At 47.4% G+C, this 22142-nt stretch overlaps 1 protein-coding gene across 2 annotated transcripts in view; it reads right to left on the minus strand.

The window, feature by feature from the left end:
- Nucleotides 1-3046: 3046 nt before the first annotated feature.
- Fan1 (FANCD2 and FANCI associated nuclease 1) overlaps nt 3047-22142 on the minus strand; it is a 28313-nt gene continuing 9217 nt past the window's right edge. Inside the window, exons 6-14 of one of the 2 annotated variants that reach the window (XM_075952523.1) lie at nt 19419-19550; nt 17749-17857; nt 15609-15728; nt 12107-12271; nt 10946-11096; nt 7249-7352; nt 6529-6723; nt 5887-6015; nt 3047-3617 (exon numbers count right to left, since the gene is read on the minus strand). In XM_075952523.1, the coding sequence (XP_075808638.1) occupies nt 3480-3617; nt 5887-6015; nt 6529-6723; nt 7249-7352; nt 10946-11096; nt 12107-12271; nt 15609-15728; nt 17749-17857; nt 19419-19550 (1243 nt within the window). In that variant the 3' untranslated portion in view covers nt 3047-3479. The other variant, XM_075952525.1, reaches the window with a different exon arrangement.

The raw sequence follows: 22142 nt of genomic DNA on the forward strand, positions 1-22142 counted from the left end.
GAGGGAAATCTGGAAATGAAAAATTCAAGAACTCAAACAGGAACCTAAGAAAAACCTCACCAACAGAAGACAAGGGATGGAAGAGAGAGTCTAAAGCATTGAAACCATCATAAAAGAAATGGATACCTTGGTCAAAGAAAGTGTTAAGTCTGAAAAACATCCTGGTACAAAACACCCAGGAAATCTGGGACACTGAAAAGACCAAAACTATGAATAGATTTCAAATCTAGGAATAGAGGTCAAAGACACAGAAAATATTTTTGACAAAATCATAAGAAAGTTTTCCCAGCCTAACGAAGGAGATGACTATCGGTACAAGAAGAATACAGAACACCAAATGGACTGGACTAGAAAATTCTCTTTGGCACATAGTAATCAAAACACTAAATGTAGAGAACAAAAAAAGAATATTAAAAGACAAAAGGGAAAAAGATCAAGTAAAATGTAACGTCACACCTATTAGAATAACACCTGATTCTAGAAGCCAGGAGATCACAAACAGATATTCTACAAACTCTTAATAGACCACAGATGACAACCCAGACTATTATACCCAGCAAAACTTTCAGTCACAATAGATGGAGAAAATAAGACATTCCATGATAAAACCAAATTTAAGAAATAATTTATCTACAAATTCAGTCCTACAAAGTCCTACAAGGAAAAAATCCAATGTAAAGAGTTTAACTACACACAGGAAAATACAAGGAATAAATAATCCCATGCCATAAAATCAAAAGAGGTGAAACACACATACACACACACATCACACAACACCAACAAAATAACAGGAATCAGCAAACATTGCTCATTGATATCTCTCAACATCAATAAAAAGACTGATGATGGTAGTGGAAACAGGATCCATCTTTCTGTTGCATTCAAGAAACATCTTACTGGGACTTGATTGGGGGAGGAGGAGGGAAATGGGAGGCGGTGGCGGGGAGGAGGCAGAAATCTTTAAGAAAGAAAGAAAGAAAGAAAGAAAGAAAGAAAGAAAGAAAGAAAGAAAGAAAGAAAGAAAGATACATCTTACTATCAAGGACAGATATCATCCCAGGGTAAAAAGATGGAAAAAGATATTCCAAGCACACAGACCTAAGAAGCAAACTCGCATAGCCATTTTACTATCTGACAAAATAGAGTTTAAAACTAATCAGAAGAAATAGGGAAAGACACTTCATAGTCATCAGAGGAAATACCTACCGAGAGGATATTGCAATCCTTAACATCTATGTGCCAAACACAACAGCACCCAAGTTCATAAAAGAAACAATAGTATAGCTTAAATCACATATTGATCCTCACACATTGATAGCAGAATTCATTCTTGCCAGTAAACAGGTCATCCAGACAAAAACTGATGGAGAAATGGTGGAGGTAGGAGATGTTAAAAACCAAATGGACCTGACATATTTACAAAACATTTCACCCAAAACAGAATATACCTTCTCAGCACTCATAGAACTTTCCCCAAAATTGACCATATACTTGACCATAAAGCAAGTGTCAACAAATAAAATAGAAATAACACCCTGCATTCTATCTGACCACCACACATTTAAGCTGGTTATCAATAACAAAAAGTTTACAAACTCGGGCTGGAGAGACGGCTCAGTGAGGGCCTGTGTTCAATTCCCAGCAACCACACGGTGGCTCACAACCATTTATCGTGAGATCTGGTGCCCTCTTCTGGCCTGCAGGCATTCATGCAGACAGTACCCTAAATACATAATGAATCTTTTTTTTAAAAAAAAAAAAAAAGCTTACAAACTGATGGAAAGTAAACACCTCACTACTGAATGAAAAATGGGCCAAGACAGAAATTAAGAAAGGCTTTCTAGAATGAAATGAAAATGAATACACAAAATACCCAAACTTAGGGGACAAAATGAAGTCAGTTCTAAGAGGCAAGTTCATAGCACTAAGTGCCTACACAAAAAAACCGGAGAGATCTCATACAAGTAATTTATCAGCACACCTGAAAGCTCTAGAACAAAATTAGAAGCAGACAGCCATGAGGAGTAAATGGCATGAACTCATCAAACTGAGGGCTGCAAATGACAAATAGAAACAGAGAACAATACAAATAATCAGTGAAACTGGGTTCTTTGCAAAAAAGATAGGCAAACATTTGCTCAAACTAGAAGGCCGAGAAAGCATATCCAAATTAACAAAATCAGAAACGAAAAGAGGGACTTAACAGTAGATACTCAGGAAATTCAGAGACTCATTGTGATGGTTCAAATAAGTACGGCCCCATAGACTTACGTGCTTGGCCCATAAGGAGTGGCACTATTAGGAGGGTGGCCTTGTTGGAGGAAATGTGTCACTATGGAAGTGGCCTTTGAGATCTTCTATGTTCTAGCTATGCCCAGCTTGAAACTCAGAGTCCTTTCACTCCCAGTAGACCAAGATGGAGCACTGTCATCTCCTCCAGCACCATGTCTGCCTGCATGCCACCAAGTCCCACAGTGATGATAGTGGACTAAACCTCTGAAAGGGTTTTCCTTTGAGTTGTCATGCTCATGGTGTCTCTTCACAGCAAGAGAAACCATGACTAAAATATTCGTAAGGACATACTGGCTAGCTCTTACATATAAACCAACCCATTTCTAATAATCCGTGTATCGCCACGTGCCCCGCGGGTTACTGATAATGACCTGGCATCTTATTCCTCTAGTGGCTGCTGGCGTCCCCCTTCTTTCTCCCTGTATTCAGTTTGGCTTTCCCGCCTAGCTATGTTCTGCCCTGCCATAGGCCAAAAGAGCTTTATTCATCAACCAATAAAAGCAACACATATTCTCAACATACAGAAGGACACCCACATCGGGTATGCCTGTTGCCTTGATGATGTGATCCACCTTGTAGTGAACTGTGGGAGCAGAATGAGGTTCTAGACCAACTTTTGACAAAGTGGGGGTAATCGAGAAGAGCACTGTCTTCCCTAACATCTTGGCACACGTTTTTTCTCGCACATAATCCAAAAGCTTGAAGCTTGACACGCACCATGACGCCACAACTGAAATTCTCTGGATTCCTCCCCTTCGAAATAAAGAATTTATTTCTGGTTGCTTTTCCTTCCCTAAGGAAATCAGAATTTCTATGGTTTCTGCCCTTCTTGGGTAATCATGAGACAAACCCACATTCAGGAATCTCCATTTCCAGTGTATTTCAGTGGAGAAATAATACTTGTGTTAAAAAAAAAAATAACCTCAAAGGTTCATCATGTTCATTTTTTCTCTTGACTTTTTTAGCCTAGTAATACGGAAGCTTGCAGCTCCTACAGTCCACCCACTGTGGATCCGGTATTTCCCAGCGGATGGCAAGCTTTGTGACATACAGATACTATACAAGGATCTCATTGTACATTCTGATCTCAGGTGTCAGAAAAATCAAAGTGGAAACAGCGCCAACAGCTTTATCCTCTTGAAGATCTTGTCCCAGTGGATGGCCAGATATCCCCAATGCGACATTCTTCAGCCAAGACCTTTGCTCTTAGCACCGACCGCAACCACGTGGCAGACTTCTACTTCTGCCCCCAGCTTCTGTAGTTCATCCAGCCAGATCATCTGCTTACATGAAAGCCGATCACTGGGGCCTTTAACCTCCACCAGCTGGAAGAGAAGTTTCCAAACTTATCAACATCTTACTGAAATGGAGAGGGACCCAAACGAGCTACAGTCGCTTAAACTGCCACCTCTGTGGATGGGTCGGTCTACACCACTGTCCGTACTTACAACAAAAAGATACGCAGCCGGGACAGCCCGGGAGATATTGTTCTGTGGGAACTACACAGTTCTGGAGAATCAGCCAACTTAGGCAGTAGCAACAGAAACTGTTTTTAAAGAGTGCACTGGGTTGCTGGTCCCTATTTTAACCCCTCAATCTGTTAGGTTTGCACTTGAACCAAAGCTTCAAATTGTGATGTAGAAAAGTAGGATCTAGTCTCTGCCAATCATCCCAAAGGCTCCATTCACACCAATCTCACCCCAACCCAGGACCTCACACGGCATTTGCTTAGGACACACCTATCTGTTCATCACATGTGCGGTTTCCTAGGTCTCACAGGTCTGCATAAGCTCATTCCACGGAGCTCTACCTCTCAGGAGGATCTTCCCAGGCACTTCTTCAAGTGTTTATTGTAAGACCGAACTGTTCCCTTTTTCCACGTTTTTAAAATATTGAGGGAGGAGGTGTTGTCGGAGGACAACTTGCAGGAGTTGGTCTGGGGACATAACTCACATTGTCAGGCTTGGCGGCACGCGCCTTTAGCCATCTCGCTGGTCCCTAAAGTGTTTATTATGTATCAGATGCAGGAAGGTAGGAGCTGGGTCACTATTGTTCACTGCTAAGTTAGGAGACAGCAATCAAAACAATCCAGTGGCGTGCAGGAAATGTGTGTGTGCGCGCATGAACAGCAGGCATCTGTTTCCCGGGGGGGGAGGGGGGTGTTTAAACAGGGTTTCTCTACATAGGCTTAGCTGCTCTAGAACTCAAAATTTAAGGCTAGCCTTAAATTCACAGAGAGCAGTCTGCTTCCTCCTGAGTGCTGAGGTCCAAACATGACAATATGATTTTGATCCGCAGAGCTCGCTAAGAAAGGATAGCATGGTGGTACGCACTCACTATCCTAGTGCCTGGAGTGGGGTAGGGGTGGGAGGCAGCAGTGCAACTGATGGGCACGGCGTGCTCCAGGAAGATTCAGGATATAGAACAACCATCTTATTCTGGGTACCACGGGGAACTGGCTGCCTGTTCCCAGAGGACTCCTGGAAGCAAGCCCCTTCTCCTAAGTCAGGCTGGCCAGCCAGAGGCGGCTCACCTCTGACCCAGAAGCTCATATAAATGAGAGTAAGAAGTGGACTTGGGCAAGGCGAAGGCCATTCTTTCAAGATAATGGTGCTAGATTCTGCTGATACCAGAAAAAAAGCCAGCGTGGGTAATTTGTTGGTGCTCATGGAGACTGTGTGCCTAAACCTATACAGTTGGCAGAAGTGGGAATGGGCAAACATTTCTGTTCTAAAGGAGCCAGGAGGTCAGGTAACCTTTCAAAGACACAAACTAAGGGAGAAACAGAAGCCCAGACTAAAGAATTAAATTCAGTCCTTTACTCGATAGGCTTGGAGTTCTATACATAATAAACAAAAATATTCTCATCAGAGACAGCACAGGTGGAGCTCAACAGTCAGCTACGCCCCAGCAGAATTTATTTCAACCCCACAGCAGACGGAAAAGTATCTACAGGAATCACACAATAAAAATAAAATGTAAACAGAGCCTCCAGCGCAGAACACGAGAGAACCTCTCTATGGCTTCAGGTCATGGAAGTAATTCTGATAGCTGATACCAATATAGTCCATTAAAGAACACCTCAATTTGATCCGAATTTAAAATTTCTGATCATCAAAAGATACTAAGGAAGTAAAAAGACAAATCACAGGAAAAGGGGGAGATAAAGAGGAAGAGAAGAAGGGGAAGAAGGGGCAAGTACAGGAGAGGCAGTGCAGTGTGTGGCGTGGACAAGACAAAACCAACCAGCGATGACAACAGGCAGGAACAGGCCCAGGGAATGTGGCTCGTTATGGACTCCTGAGGTCCTGGGTCCACACACTGTGAAGCCCTGCCTCTCAGCGCCCTGCAGCTGGTGACTTGTTCCAGAAACAGGATGTAGGTACTAGTGGACTATCACCCCACGGTGGGGCGGCATGGGACTGCCTGCCTCATTGCACCCCAGGTCCTTAGGAGTCTCTGAGAAGCCCCACCTCCAGCCTAGTGACTATCCAGGAATGGAATTCAATCCTTCCAACAGCCATGAAGAAAATGCCTAGCACATGGACTCTGACACCGTCACTGATAAAATCACACACAGTCTTCTCTACTGACCTTGTAGTGATGGCTCTGAGAATTCCACACCACCAAGTCAGGGAGGCCTCCTCGGCAGTGTCGGAAGTCAGCAGCCAGACGCCTGCACACACCACTGAGAACAGGACCCCCAAGGCAGGAGACAAGATCCTAAACACAAAAGGAGAGTTACCCACCTTCAAGACCAAGACCCCAAAATGGGCCTGAGTGGTCATCAGAGTACACCAGTACAATTCAACAAACACGGGCTCCAGGAACATCAGAGGTGGCTCTGCCGCTCGGACCAGGCTCCAGAGTGGCTGGCGAAACCCCAGATAAGCTCTGGCAAAGAGCTCTCCGTGGTCAATTACCGATCTCGGCCGGGTGTGGACATCCTGTGCACATCTGATGAAGAGGGAGAAGTCCTCGCTCCTTACAGAGGTCAGCAGCTACAGGGCAGAGGTTGCCCTTTCCCTGTTTAGGCCACAAGTCACAAAGGACGTGGGAAAGGCATCAAACTGGAGGTTTCTGAATGTCCCCACGTGTCTATCACTGACAGTGGCCTCTGGGCTTGGGGGCTGAGTATCACCACACACACACACATCTCTGTGCATTTTGATATAATTGCCCAAATGCAGCCAGCACTGAGGAGGGATGACTGACCAGACTGCAGGCAAGTATTACCTGAGCTTGCTGAAGGGAAGAGAAGCGGTCCCAGCTGACCAGGGCAGCCACTCTGCCTTGCTGGGCCTGCCACGCCTCTGTCACCAAGGCCCGCAGGCTCGCAGCAGGGGCGCTGTGGATCAGCTGCAGCCTGGCTTCCAGGGCCTGCTTCCTGCTCGAGAAGAAGCTGTCTGTGCACAAATCCAGTGGAGATGCCTGTGTGGAAGAGGAAAGAAACCTCCCTAACGTGCCTGGGAAGGACACTCAGGCAGGGACGCTCAAGTCCCACGGATCTGGAAGTTAGCCAGCTGGCTGGCACAGTGTTTTCTTCAGAGGAAATGAGTGAAAATATCAGATACATGTAAGCTTGTAAGCTCTCATCCTGGAATTTTAGTGATCATTTAAATCGAACTGGTAGAGCTGCAGCTAGTGCGAGTGGATTGTGTGAGCCACTGGCTGGGTGCTGCCAGAACAGGCGCTCGGCTGAGGGTGCTGGGTACTCTCAAAGTTCAAAACGTAATGTTGAAGGGACACTCGGGTTGGGGTTAAAAGCTACTAGTTCCTCTTTCAAAATAAAAGGCCCTTTCCCATGCAATTAGCGCCCCTGTGGATAGATCCCAAAGTCACCACGAGGCCAGGTTGCTGCTGGCTTCAGACCCTGGTGCCGGTGGGCATGAAGCACGGGCATGTATGCATGCACAGGAGAGGCCCCGGGGGGCATGGGTGGTGTTAGCGGGTCACCTGATAGGCGTTTCTGAAGACATCTGGTATCCCGTCCATGAAGATGATATCCCATAGCAGGAGGCCACACAGGGTGCTGAAGGTGGATCCTTCCCCATGGATCCCTACAACAAAGTCACACAAGGAGGAAGAAGACTCGTTTTATCTGCTTGTTCAAGAATATCACGATGGCTGGGCATGGTGGCGCGCACCTTTAATCCCAGCACTCAGGAGGCAGAGGCAGGCGGATCTTTGAGTTTGAGGTCAGCTAGGTCTACGTGGTGAGTTCCAGGACAGCCAGGACTACACAAAGAAACCAGTCTCAAACCAAAACAAAAACAAAAGAGGGCTATCATGATGACCTAATGTGAATTCTTTTTTAGGAAAATAATTGAAACATTGATTCTGAAGAACATGCTGTTTTCATGCTATGGTTGATTCTGAAGAACATGCTATTTTCATGCTATGGTTGATTCTGAAGAACATGCTATTTTCATGCTATGGTTGATTCTGAAGAACATGCTATTTTCATGCTACTTCTAATTCATTCTTCACACTATACTCCTTGCATACAGAAGCTTCATTGAAGGAGAAAACTTCACAAGACTGGAAAGTCACAAAGCAGTGGCTCTCAATATTGACGGACAGCCAGAGGGTCAGGCTTTCTTTAACAAAGCAGGTTCCCTCCCTCTGCTGAAGTTCTAAAGTAGTGGGCAAACTAGGCTGGGTGCAAAATTCACAAGTTGGCTCTGGCTCAGGCCCTTGGCGATCTACAAGAACCGTTTTCCCAGCAGGACTGACAATAGAGGAGGCCAGGCATTTGGGGCAGCTGGCAGCCTTAGACTCCCCCCCCCCCACCCCCGTACTCTTTCCATTCCCTTGGGCCACTCATTCTTTAAGCCGCTTTGGCCTGATGAGGTTAACTCGGTGTTCCTGATATGCAAGGCTTCTCAGAAACTGCCAGCTGGAAAGACCACCTGGTTCCAATGCCGTGCTCGTGCTGAACACACAATCACTGGGAGACAACCTCAGGGAATGGTTAGGTCCTAGGGTCACTGCAAGTCAGCAGCAGGGTCTGGAGAGCGATGAATGTCTTGGCATAGCCTCCAGACCTGTGTCTCTCTGAGTCCTGACTCAACCAGCTCCTCTCTCCAAGTCGGGTGACTGCACAGCTACACACCCCAACCAAGGAGGGCAGCTAGGTGGCCATCTCTCTGCCTTCCTGTCATGTTCACACTGGCAATAAAGCTCACAGAGAGCTTGGGGAAGACGGCGGGCGGCATGGGTGAGGTGTTCGGGAGCCTACAAGCTGCTCACCAGGTGCACGGGAAGGGGGGAGGGAGAGGGAGACAGCACCATGGGTGAGGTGTTCAGGAGCCTACAAGCTGGCCTCCTGCTCACTGGCTGCACGGGGGAGGGGGAAGGAAAGGGAGGCGGTGGCTGCATCCAGTGGCCATGCTCCTCCACCCTGAGCTCCAGAGCTGTGCTGGGCTGTTCTTGCTCCCTCTCAGTTCTGGCTCCTGGCCCACTGGCCTGTTTCTGTGATACATAAGGACAGAGTGAACACAGCTTGCTCCACCTGGCTGCAGCAAGTCCTCCCGCTACCGGGATCCAGACTCTGACCGGCTGGGAGAATGCTGGGCCTAACTTCCAGGTTCCTGTCCCCGAGTGACTATTACTCGGTCACTGACGCGGAGGTCAGAATCATTCCCGACCTTGGCTACGCTCTCAATTCTCACTGCGGTCATTTCTGGTATAATCTTCCTGCGTTATTCAGAAATAGCTTACCCTGGAGGGTTTGAAATGGCCTCTACACAAACCCCCTCTAGAATGAAGCCTGGTAGTAAATTGGCTCACTGTGGCCACATCAATCTTCTAACATATTAGAATGTAATGTAAATTTAAAACGTCTGATACAGATAAAACATCTTATGAAAATAAAAATATCTTTATAATTTAAAACATCTGGAAAAAGAGTTGTCGACTGCTTCTCGGGCTCCTGGCTTAATTGGAAGCATTTTTTCTGTGTTTCATTCATAACTGACCTTCCTCTAGCCACTAAATGGGACAGTTTACATGTCTCCTGTGACATCATCTAGGGCCTGGAATTTCCATCCTGTTCTTTGATTTCTAAGCCGTTTGGGCTCGCTGCATTGTCCAAGTCTTCAGCAGTTCTCCCCTAGAGCATGACCCCTCCCCGTGAGCAGGAGAGATGAGGAGGCTCAAGTCGACCCCTCCCCGTGAGCAGGAGAGATGAGGAGGCTCATGTCGACCCCTCCCCGTGAGCAGGAGAGATGAGGAGGCTCATGTCGACCCCTCCCTGTGAGCAGGAGAGATGAGGAGGCTCATGTCGACCCCTCCCTGTGAGCAGGAGAGATGAGGAGGGTCATGCCAACTCTCAATAGGAAGAAACCCCATGCCATAAACCCTGTCTGCACAGCCCAGCTCACCAAGACCCACACACCACCACCTCCTCACGGTACTGGAGCCGTTTCTCACTAGTAACCCTACAGCATGGGCACAGGGAGAGGTCAGGTGGCCTCACTCTCCAGTGACAAAGCAGAGGGGAGAGACTGTGAGAGGAAGTGCAGCCACAGGTCTCAGGGTCCAGGCTGTTATAGGTGTGCAGCTTCTGCTGTGGCTGTCACATGTATGAAATCTCAGTTCTGTGTTGGTTAACACGCTGCCGAAGTTTCACTGGACATTCACATCCAATGAGCGGACTAGCACGGCCCTTCAGCATCCTCTTCCTACCCTGCAGCGGCTGCCGAGACCACTAGGCTCCCAGCTCTGAGACCTGTGTTCTGAGAAGCTACAATTCCTTTCCTGTAGGCTGTGAGCATTTCAGAAGGTTGGCCTATGAATGAAACCTACAAAAATCCCAAACCGCTGCGGCAACCCGGACCCTTGGTCCCACTGAATTTCTAGTTTAGAGATAGAGAAGTATCAGATCGAGGTAGGAAGTCTCACAGATGCACGAGACTGCCTGCCTTCTACTGGACCACACCTCCAACGAGTGCATGCACACCGCCCTCCGCCACCAGGAAAAAGGGAATGGGAGCCTCTGCAGGGCTGCAGAGAGGAGGGGCGCAGAGAGAAGCAGTGCTGTGTTCTCTCCCTGTCTTTGCCTCCATTAATGGTGCCACAGATTCACTTGGAGGTCTCTCTGCCAAAGGCGGGGGGCCAGGGGTGTGAAGAGCCCCAGTCTCTGAAAGTGAAGACGAAACAAGGTCCCAGTGTGACACAGGTCCTCCCTCGGGTCTGGTGTGCAGCTTATTTCAAAAGGAATTCAAAGTCGCTGTTCTTCCTCATGGCCCCTGAGTGCGTCTTTCTAGCTCCTCACACTGGTGACCTCCTAACCTCAACTATCTGCACTGGCCCCGGGCCTCAAGGACAGTGTCACTGCCAGACAGTCCCTTTCAGGGCAAACCTTTGTTCTTATCATTTCTACCCACTCCCAGCCTGGTAGCAGAAACAGTCTCCTTACTCCAGCCACCCTACCGGTGCACCGTCCTCAGAGCCAGCAGAGAGCAGCACCGTCAAAACAGCAAGGGGACCCGCAACAAAAAACAGCATTGTTTCTCACACACCTCTGGCCAGCTGTGGCTTCTACTGAGGTCAGAGAGGAGAGCAACCCACTAGCAATGCACCCCACAACACTCCTTGCATTTGCTGCTTGGCCGCCTCGCTGGGCCATAGGAGACACTGCTTGGCTTACCCTGGTCAAAGCCGCTTCGCCTATAGTAGTCCAGGGCCAGCTCCTCCACAGAGCATAGGATTGTGGTGGGGTTGGTGGCGTCTCCAGTCTCGACGACAAACACTGACTTGCCCATTCCATGCTGAGGGCACAGCCTGCCTGTGATGGTCACCTAGAATGATGGCAAAAAGCACTCATCAAAGTCGGGCATGGGGTGCATACCTTTAGTGCCAGCAATCAGGAGGCAGAAGCAGGTGGGTTTCTGTGTGTTTGAGGTTAGTCTGGTCTATACAGGGAGTTCCAGGCCAGCCCAGGCTACATAGTGAGACTTTGTCTTAAAAACAAAACCAGACATACCTTGATTGGCCTTGCTTCAGTGGAAACCTCTGAAAACCTGCCTGCTCCTGCAGAGCAGAATGAATGGTAGGTGACCCACCCTGGAACACTCAGAAGGATGGGACTGTGCCAGCCTCTGAAGAGCATCTAAACGGCCCCCAGAGGACCAGGCAAAGGCGACAGAGGCTCAAGTTCTTACTCAGCAGTTCTGTCACCCAGCTCTGGCGTGGCCATATGGGGTAGCCCAGAGGTATCAGAGAGGAGAGCATATAATTGCACTGGCATTTCATTTGTATTTTAATAAATAAAGCTTGCCTGAAGATCAGAGAGTAAACACCACACTGATCAGCCTCACAGACCAGGCAGTGGTGGCACACACCTTTAATCCTGGTAGCCACACTAGTTTGCCACAGAAATCAGGCGGTAGTGGTGGGCACCTTTAATCCCAGAACTAGGGAGGAATTATAAAAAGGGAGGAGCCAGCTCTCAGTCTCATTCTAAGATTACTGAAGGCAGGATGGCCATTTTTGGACTTGAGGTAGAGGCAAGAGTCAGTGGCTGGCTGTTTTGCTTTTCTGACTTTCAGGTTGAACCCCAATATCTGTCTCTGGATTTTTATTAATCGTGCTACATGTAATGAAATGGATACCATGCTGATATCACCATTCCAGATGAGAATCAGGACATTCTGAGTTCAAGAGGAAGAATGTACTGAAAAGATTCCCAGGGGCCTCCACTCAGAAGAATCTAAGTAAATATGTTTAAATCGAGGACACCCAAAGGGGCACTGGGGATGTGGCCAGGGCTTAACTAAAACTAAGCAAAATTCACCCAAAGGACACCTACATGCTTAACATCTTCTACAGCAATTTCTGGCAGCTGGCTGAGGAGGTGCTTGTATTTTTTGCAGCTTGGAGATTCTCTCAGGCGCACAGCTCGCTGGTAGAGTGACAGCCGGTGTCCTGTCCTCACTTCTGGGTCTGCCAGGCCTTCGCTGATGCATCTAATTGCCTGGCAATTAACAGGTCACGTGTCAGGCTCCCCCAAGTCCTGAAGGCAGCAGCTGTTGATTTAGTCTGAGGAGAAATCTCACAACTAATTATGCCATTTTAGTAAGTGGGCAAACAGTGCTTGGAGAAATACAAGCTATCTTCTTAGCTCACTCTGGTGGCTTTAACCATAACCCCAAACAAAGTCATTTGATCACTCACGTGACCAAAGTAGAACCACCTGGAAGGAGCAAACGCATTCTAGGGAGACATTTGTGCCCTTCCCTTCCTCTGTCAGACTACTGAGACAGTAGGCACCAAGAAACTGACATTTCCCCATGGGTCTCATGGTGGAAGAAAAGGCTGGAGTCCTGAGGACAGCCAGAAAAGGGGCTTCTCTCCAGAAACAGGATGGTACACCAGAGCAAGGAACACAGTGATTCTCAGGGGCAAGTGAGACCACAGAGCCGGGCGAGATTCCCTACTCACAGGAAGAAGAACCTATGGTTCATATTTTCTAGGTTCTTCAAAGCTAAGTCGAAATATGAAAGCTCTAGAAAGACATCATTCCTCATCTACTAAGATCTCAGAAAGGCAGAAAAATAACCAGTGTTGGTAAGGATGTGGAAAAACCAGAGCCCTCGTTTCTTACTAGTGGGAATATAAAAATGGAGGGAAGTCTGTGAACAACAGTTTGGCAGCTTTTTTAAAGAGTCACACATAAAAATGCCACAGGAGCTAGCGGATTCGTTGCTAGGTACATCCCTAAAGAATTAAAAACAGGCACTCAAGAAGTATGGCACACCCATAGCCATGGCAACAGTGTTCATAGCAGCCGAAGGGCAGAGGGAACTCGAACACCCTTCACAGGACCGGACAAATACACGTTGGTCTGCGCATGCCACAGCATCATCCATGACAACCAAAGAAGTCACGACACACTGGAATAATGATGGAACTTGGAAGCAAGCACCGAGTCAAACAAACCAGGAGCCTGGGCTATGAGGGTAGCCAACCAGATTGCTGGGAGAAGGTTAAAAGAGTCAGACTTATTAGCATCCATCGGCAGGAGCCAGGAGAGATGGCTCCTGGGTAAAGCGCCTGCTGCCCAGTATGAGAACTGGAATTTGCATCCACAGAACCCAGGGGAAGCAGGGCGCAGCACTGACCGTTCATTTGTAATCCTAGTGTTCCTCCACCAAGATGGGAAACAGGAGAATGTCCTGAGCTCAAGGGCCAGCCAGGCTGGTGCATGCTGCGGTGAGCTGGATGCTCTGTCTCGGACAAGGTGCAAGCTGAGATCCACTACCTGAGGTTGTCCCCTGACCTCCACATGCATGCGGTAGCACTCACATACACATGGTCGTAAACGGGACACACACACACTAGGATTTTAAAATTTAAAGAAACACTTAAAAAAAAAAACCTAAAGAATGAGTGAAAAGCTCAGGCCTCGAGGAACTAATGGGGTCTAAAGGAGTCAAGAAGGGTGATCAGACACTGCAGCACTCTCTGCCCCTGCAGAGACACCAGGCAAGAGGGGTCTGGCATGGGCAAGGATGGCCAGTGCGGCTCCATCTCTTCCCAGGGGCTGGCACTGGCTACACCGGCAGCTTGTGTCCTATAACACACAGAAGACTAAGATGAGGGGACAGGATAACAAGGGCTGTGTGTATGGCAGTGAGCTACTGGACAAAGTTAAAAAAAAAAACAACTTGAACGTAGCACCAAAGAACGCTAAGTTCAGCAACCTGTCTGCCTCTGACCACAGGCAAGCGTTCTGAGAACTGTGAACAAGCGGGGATTGGGGGAGTCAGGAACATCTTTGGCCATAACTTCAATGAAAGGCAAAGGTGGCACAGATACATGCACTCTCCCATCCTGGGTTCTGGGCCTGCAACCACCCTGCCTTGTTCTTTCAGCCTCAACATAGCTTCTGTTGGCCTTGTCATGGGCACCCGAGGTAACAAGGCATGGCTTTAGTAAAAAGCAGTAAAAATACTACATCATACTTTTGCATTCTGTGGGCCATTTTTTCCACCCCTTTATCCCCGATTCACTTAATGTACCAATGGAAAAACAAACCCTCCCTGAGCACAGTCCCCTCCATTCAGTTCAGACACAGGGCTGGAAAGGGGACAGTCAGGGAGGGAACCCGCAGGCAGTCACACAAAGAGTCACTGTTACTCTCCTGGCTCAGAGGCAGTGGCCTCAAAGGCTCCACCCTACTCAGGCACATCAGTGACAGAATCTACGTATTTTAAGTCCCCAAGATCCCTGGGGTCTGCCAGAGAAAGTGCCCTGTTCCAAAGGTGAGGTCAAAAGCCCCGCAGAAGCACAGAGAGACAAAGAGAGATAAGGAAGAGACTGCCTCCCATCAGCCTTTGTTTCTAGAAGCAGGGAGCAACAAGTTAACAAAATCATCAGTTCTCACCAATTCCAGTCACAGACCATCAAATCAGTCTGAGAAGAGAAAGGGAGAGGGAAAAGGGGAAGAGGGGGATGGGGATATGGTAGGTGGGAGGTGGGTGGAGGGATGGGGGTGTGAGGGATGGTGGATGCGGGGAAGGGGGGACTATGGACCTGTAAGAGCTGAGACACACCTGATCCTCCCGTTCCTTCATTCCACTTCCTGGAGTCCACTGTCAACCCCTTCCCCTCCCAGTCAGAGCAGACAGACGGCTCCTGCTTCTACCTCATGCTAGTGTTAGAATCAGCCCTGCTATTGCTATTTTGGGGTAGGGGGTAGGGTTGGAAGAATCCACCCAAAGAATACTAACAAAAGGAAAAATAATCTTCTAATTACATTTAGAATTCCTTTTCATTTATTAAGTTTTTATTTCATTGCCACATGTTTCTAATGTTTTGATAAAAATTAAATATTTGAAAATTTTTGTTTTATCTAGAGAACTTTTCCATGTATTATATAGAAATACATCAATAGTAATAAAAATCATACTTTAATTATTTTCACAGAACCATAGATTAATAAGAGAGAAAAAGGAAAGGAAGAAGCGATGCAATTGTATTTTAACTAAAATAAAAATAAACCAGACATGGTGGTGCATGCCTTTAATATCAGTACTAGGGAAGCAGCTGCAAACAGATCTCTGTGTGCTCCAAACCAGCCTGGTCTACATGGTGAGTTCCTGGACAGCCAGACCTAGTGAAACTGCCCCTGACCAGAAAATAAACAAACAAGTCAGCTAAAGGAAAGAGTTTTCCTAGGCTGTGGCAGCTGGGGGCAGGGTGCTTATTTAGGTACCTGTGAGGCTCTCAGTTCCATCCCCAGGGCCTGCCATTTCAAAACCACTTTCAAGTCAAACAGGCTCTGGCTGCTGTTGCTGCCCACTGCTTACCGCTTCCGGGCGCTTCAGGTGCTGGTGCAAGTTCAGAGCCAGGCGATCCCACCAGCGCCCTCTGCTGTCAGGACAGTAGATTTTCTGAGACAGGAGATTTTCCAGTTCCTCCACGGCTTCCTATGGCAGCAATACAAAGAAAGGTTGTTAAATGCTAGAAGCACTGACTCTAATTATAGTCAGAAGTCAACAGAGCTGGTAAGGTCCGTTCACAATGAAGGTCAATGTTCACCATGTTCTCCTGCATGACCACCCAACTGCTCGGGCATCTGTACTTGACCCCCGGTCCCTGCCTGGTGGCTGGTGCTGAGCCCTCGGAGGTCTGGGAGCAGCCACAAGTCTCCACCAAGTCCCCTCTGGCAGCTCAAGGCCCCTGAGGACCCTGGCAGTCAAGCAGTGGCTGGTACTGGCAGGCACTGACACTGGGAACCCAGCAGGCCCCAGACCCACTGAGATTTGAGGTAGGCTGTCAAGTAGGCGAGAAGATTAAGGGGATACGGGAAGGGAGAGAAGTCTGTAGTTGGAATTATTTGGGGGGGACCAGCTCCCAAATGAGGACACAGAGACTTATAGTTGATTATGAATGCTCTCCTTTAGCTGAGGCTTGTCCCACTAGCTCTTCTAAACTTTTTAACTTGCTTCTATTCATACACATTTTGCCTCGGGGCTTTTTAGCCTTTCTTTCATTCTAATGTTCTACTCTCCTTCCGCCCTGTCTGGCTACCTAGCTGCCCCTAGTGTCTCACTGTCATCTCCTTTTCTTTCTTATTTCAAGCCTAACTTTCTCCTCCTACTTCTCCCCCTGCCCGGAAGTTCTGCCTTTACCTCCTCCCTTGCTATTGGTCATTCAGGTTTTTATTTAGACCAATCAGGTGCCATAGGCAAGCAAGGTAAATGCAACAAATGCAACACATCTTCACACAGTTACACAAATACAACACATCACACAGTTACACAAATACAACACAACTTTACACAGTTACACAAATACAACACATCTTTACACAGTTACACAAATACAACACATCACACAGTTACACAAATACAACACATCACACAGTTACACAAATACAACACATCTTCACATAGTTACACAAATACAACACATCACATAGTTACACAAATACAACACATCACACAGTTACACAAATACAACACATCACATAGTTACACAAATACAACACATCACATAGTTACACAAATACAACACATCACACAGTTACATAAATACAACACATCACATAGTTACACAAATACAACACATCTTCACATAGTTACACAAATACAACACATCACATAGTTACACAAATACAACACATCACATAGTTACACAAATACAACACATCACATACAACACATCACACAGTTACACAAATACAACACATCAAGCAGGAATTGCGCACAGAGACTGTGCCTACCCCGCCCCGCCCCTAGAGGATGCAGAAACAAGGGACCTGCGTCCTTGCTTCTCCTCCTCCCCCATCCCAGCAATCGCCAAAGAAAGCCATCTTACCATTTCAAAGGTATCGTTTTAAGGTAAGTGAACCGGCTTCCAGTTTGTATTATTCTATTTTCCTTAACTTTGCTTTACCTTTAAATCTTGTTAACTATAATGCATACTTTGAGCATTAAAGGCTTTAGAATGACAGATGTCACATCAAGTCCATGGATCTTCCTCTTTGTAAAATATCATTTGTCCATACAGAGTGACATGATAAAAGGGAACTCTGCCAATTTCTTAATCCTAATCTAAGGCTGTGACCAAGTCTCTAATTTGTGACTATCAACTACCTCCAGACAGCACATGGCAGGTGACAAAAGGCATGAGCTTCTTACCCACAAGACCTAGGGTAACTAGAGCCTTTCACGGAGATCTGTAGCCAGGGAAGACTGTCCGGGTTCCTAGCAGGCCCTGCCCATGACCACCACCAAGCCTTCCCAGTACACCCGCTCACCACATTATAAACAAAACGGCTGCTGGCAACAGCTTTCTTACTTCCCCCAAACCAGGGAAGCAGGTGCCTTTAGTAAACAGCCTTCAACAGCGCTGATGAGAGAGTGGGAAACACGGAGAGCCCCAGAAGTTTCCACTCCGTGCATGTCCCAGTCCTATCAGTGAAGGGCGGAGGGGGACGCTAACCTCGTACTTGCGAAGTCGCTCCAGTATTTCAACAGCCCGAGAGAAAATCCTTGTGTAAATCCACCCAACGGTAAAGCAGCGCAGAAAGAGTGGCAAGGCCTCGTGGTGTCTGAAACAACAACGCATGCCCACGGTTTAATAACTGGCTTGTCGGAGAATTGTAACAAGGGATTGAACACTGAATCCCGATCTTTAAAACGACATATTCCGATATGCTGAGTTGCGTGTGCAATTTCCCTCAGCACAAACTCACATCATCACAGCCAAGCTCCTGCCCGGACACTCAACGGGGTGAGATGAGAACACCTAATGAGATTTTTACTGAGGTCAGCATTTAAACCCCACCCACAACACAGACAAGCCTTCAAACTGCCTGAGAGCCGCAACAAAGGGTGGGCTGAACCCTCTTTAAACATTATTTAAAAACAGATTCTACTTTTACCTTTCTGCATAAACTGCTGCAACTACTTAAAATTAAGTTCATTTTGTAACTGACATATAAACACGCAAACTGCGTAAGCAGTGGAGTGTGACACCATATGCCCACACTGTAATCACAATAATCAAGTTGAACATCCACCTCTTTAAATATTATTCACCTCGCTTGTGGGTTTGTTTTTTTGTTTTGTTTTTAATTCGTTTCTATTCCGGGCAGTGTCTCAGGTTTACTGTTGCTATGATGAAACATCATGACCAAAAGCAACTTGGGGAGGAAAGGGTTTGTTTGGTTTACGTTTCCAGACCACTGAAGTCAGGTCAGGAGCTCAAGCAGGGCTGGAACCTGGAGAGAGGAGACGATGTAGAGGGCATGGAATGGAGCTGCTCGTGAAGCTGGAGGCATAGCCCCAGCCGCTGGCATCCATTCCAGCCTCCCTGACCTGGGAGTTGTATTGGTCTGGACTCCAAATCCCAGCATGCCAGGTCCTGACCCCTTCCTGGGGAGGGTCAGGACCACTCCCACAGGGTATTTAAGTGGGCTCCCAGAGGAGAAACACTTGGTTTTCGGGTCTGCATAGGCTCCCTGCTTTCCTGTCTCCCAGCCATGTGTTCAGCCACCCGAAAGCATCTTAATAAAACGATGGGCATTTTGATTTGGTTTGATTTGACCTAATTGGGTTTCTTGCACTGGCGGAGCTGCCCATTTTTACTATTTTTTACTTAACACTGCTTACTGGCTTGCTCAGCCTGCTTTCTTACAGAACCCAGGACCACCAGCCCAGGGATGGCACCACCTGCAATGGGCTGGGCCCTCCTCCATCAATCACTAATTAAGAAAATGCCTACAGGCCTGCCTGCAGCCTGATCTTACGGAGGCTTTGAAGGCTCCCTCTTCAAAGATGACTCTAGCTTGGGTCAAGTTGAAACAAAACTGGCCAGCGCAGGGAAGTGTGTATGTCTGTGTTTAAGTATGTGCAGGTCCTGGGCATGAGGAGACCAGAAGTTGACCCTGGGTGTCTTCCTCAACCCTTCTCCACCTTGCTTTTTCTTCTTGTTTTTAATATTCCTAGTTTACTGATGGTTTCACGCACAGGTATAATGTATCTTCCTCATAGCCTCCGCCATTACCTTCTACTCTCGCCACCTTCCTCGAGCACTGATCTCACCTCATGGCTTCCACCCTCAACACTGGAAAAAAAAAAAAAAAAGAAAAGAAAACACACAGCACTCACCTGAGGGACGGATGGCTCTTCAGTTGGTCCCAGTCCCTTTTTGCACTCCGAGAAAGCTCCTTAGCTTCTTCCCAGTTCCCACTGGCCATGGCAGCCGAAATGTCACTCAGCATGTGTGCCGCAGCTGCGTATCTAGGGAAAAGGCCGTGCAGGTCAGCCGGGGAGTCCTTCCATGACACTTCTCACATCCAGGCCACTGGGTTTACGGTCATGCGTGTGGGAGGGATGTGCTGGACATGGTGGTGCTGCCTTCAATCCCAGCACTGGGAAGCAGAAGCAGAGGATGGGTGGATCTTTAAGTTTCGGGTCTACAAAGTGAGTTCCAGGCTAGCTAAGGTTACCTGCTTCAAAAACAAACAAACAAACAAAACAAAACAAACAAAAAAAAACCACACAAAAAAGTGAGGTATACTTAAGTTGGATCTGAGTAATAATTTAATAAAGCTCTCCCCCACTGTTCAAAATGGCCGTGACTGATTCAGGGCCTACTAGGAAAACACCAGCATTTGCATCGGGAGATCACAAAGCTCGCCCCGCTGTATAAACAGTGATCAGATCAGTACTCCTGGGTGCCGGCATTCACTCATTCACCAAGTTAATCTGTAACTGACTTCAGAATTGTGGCAAGATGTCAGTAGAACACAGTAAGCAATGCAGTAGTCAGAGGTGCCACTGGGACACTGCCAACAGAATGACAGGGGAGACAGCGATGAGGAAATTTTATGAACTATTTAGTGGAAGAAATGTGACCTCATCACTCCCTGAGATATGAAAATCATTGACACGTGACTCTGAAATACTATGAGAGCACACTCATTGTGCTGTGGAGAAGAAAAGAAAAGTGTGCAATATACTAACGTTAACAAGAAAACATGTCGCAATGAAAATAAACTTATGGTTGGGGATTTCTAAGACCATCAGAAATATGTGTTTTCTGATGGTCATGACCCACAGATTGAGAACCGCTGCCATAGACACGATTATTTATGGTATGCTGTAAGACAATCCAAGGTCAAGAAGGACACAAAAAAACATGGTCAGGGGCTGTAGCTCACTGATTAGAGCACCTCACCTGCCTCACACGAAGCCCTAGGTTTGATCCTCGGCACTGAATAAACCAGTTGTGGCCACACATCAAAACAAGAGACTCAGAGCTCCAAGGTCATCCTCAGGCTCACAGCAAGCTCAGGGGCAGCCTAGGAAGTGTTGGCCACAGTGCTCTTGGTCCTTATGACCTGCACAACACGTTGGTCACAGATACTCTTTGTCAGGTGGTGGTGGCGCACACCTTTAATCCCAGCAGTAGGGAGGCAGAGGCGGCAGGTGGATCTCTATGAGTTCAAGGCCAGCCTGGTCTACAAGAGCTAGTGCCAGGACAGATTCCAAAGCTACAGAGAAACCCTGTCTCAAAAAACAAAAACAAAAAAACAAAAAACCAAATACTTTGTCCTCATGGCCCGGCCTGCATATTCATCCAGAAACAGTCAGTCCAGCTTTCTTGGCATGCCCTGTTCAGCTGGGTCAAGAACTGGCTTGCTCTTTGTCTGTGCCCAAGGCCCTGACTTCTGCAGAAGGAATCACAGAAGGAGCTAACGGGTCCTACTTGATTCAAGACCAGTTTTGAGCGAGTACTAGGTACTATCTTTGTTTCCTATAAGCTGGCCTTTAATCTTAATCCCAGTGCTCTGGAGGCAGAGGCAGGCAGATCTCTGCTGAGCTCAAGGTCAGCCTGGTCTATAGAGAGTGAGTTCCAGGACAGTCAGGGCTGTCACACAGAGAAACCCTGCTTAGAAAAAAAAAAAACCCAAACTAAACAAAACAAAAAATCCTGCAGAACTGCCTTGCCCTTACAGCTAGTCAAGGGTAACATAGAACAGCATCTACCAGGCAGCTAGTGGTACCCTACATCCTGCGCCCTGCCCCGTCTTGACAGTAGTCTCATTTTCCTCTCCTATTTTCATCTCACAATGACACCATCACCTCAAGAGAACACCAGAGCCAGCTCCATCTACTCCTATATGCTTCCTTATATCCAATAATGATCAAGTCATTTCTGCTTTCAAACTGATATACTCACCTGTGTCCACTGCCACCACCCGGTCCATATGTCACCATCATCACCCAGACCACCAACCAAAGTCAGACTAGCCTTCCTCAGCTCTCCTGGTCCTCCCTGACTTCTGCTCCTCCACAGGCTGCTTCAGGGGGTTCCCAATACTGGGAAGATCCAGGCTGTGCCCCATCTCACGAAAGTCAAGCATCCTCTGGGTCCCTGAAGCTTGTCCTTACACGGCCGCTCCCCAGAGCTTACGCCAGAAGCCTTCTGTGTTTCTCCAACACAATCAACCCTTCCATGCCTCAGTTTACCTTATTGCTGAATGCACGGCCTGGTCCAGGCCTGGCTGCCTTTCCATTGGTATGTCTTGTTTCAGATGTCAACTATCCAGGGCCAATCCCCGACACTACATATAAAGCAGAACTTGTGCAGCCTACCTCTCTCTCAATGGCCATATCACTTAAAAAAAAAAAAGGATTTATTACTTTTATTTTATTTGTATGTTGCCTATGCGTACGTAAATGCATTGCATGTCTACCTGATGCCCACAGACACCAGGGGAGAGTAACACATCAGATCCCCTGGCGCTGGGGTGACAGACGGCTGTGCGAAGTCATGAAGATACTAGGAACCGAGCTAAGTTCTCTCTGCAAGAGAAGCAACGGCTC

Source organism: Microtus pennsylvanicus, chromosome 18 (assembly GCF_037038515.1).
Source record: "Microtus pennsylvanicus isolate mMicPen1 chromosome 18, mMicPen1.hap1, whole genome shotgun sequence".
NCBI lineage: Eukaryota > Metazoa > Chordata > Mammalia > Rodentia > Cricetidae > Microtus > Microtus pennsylvanicus.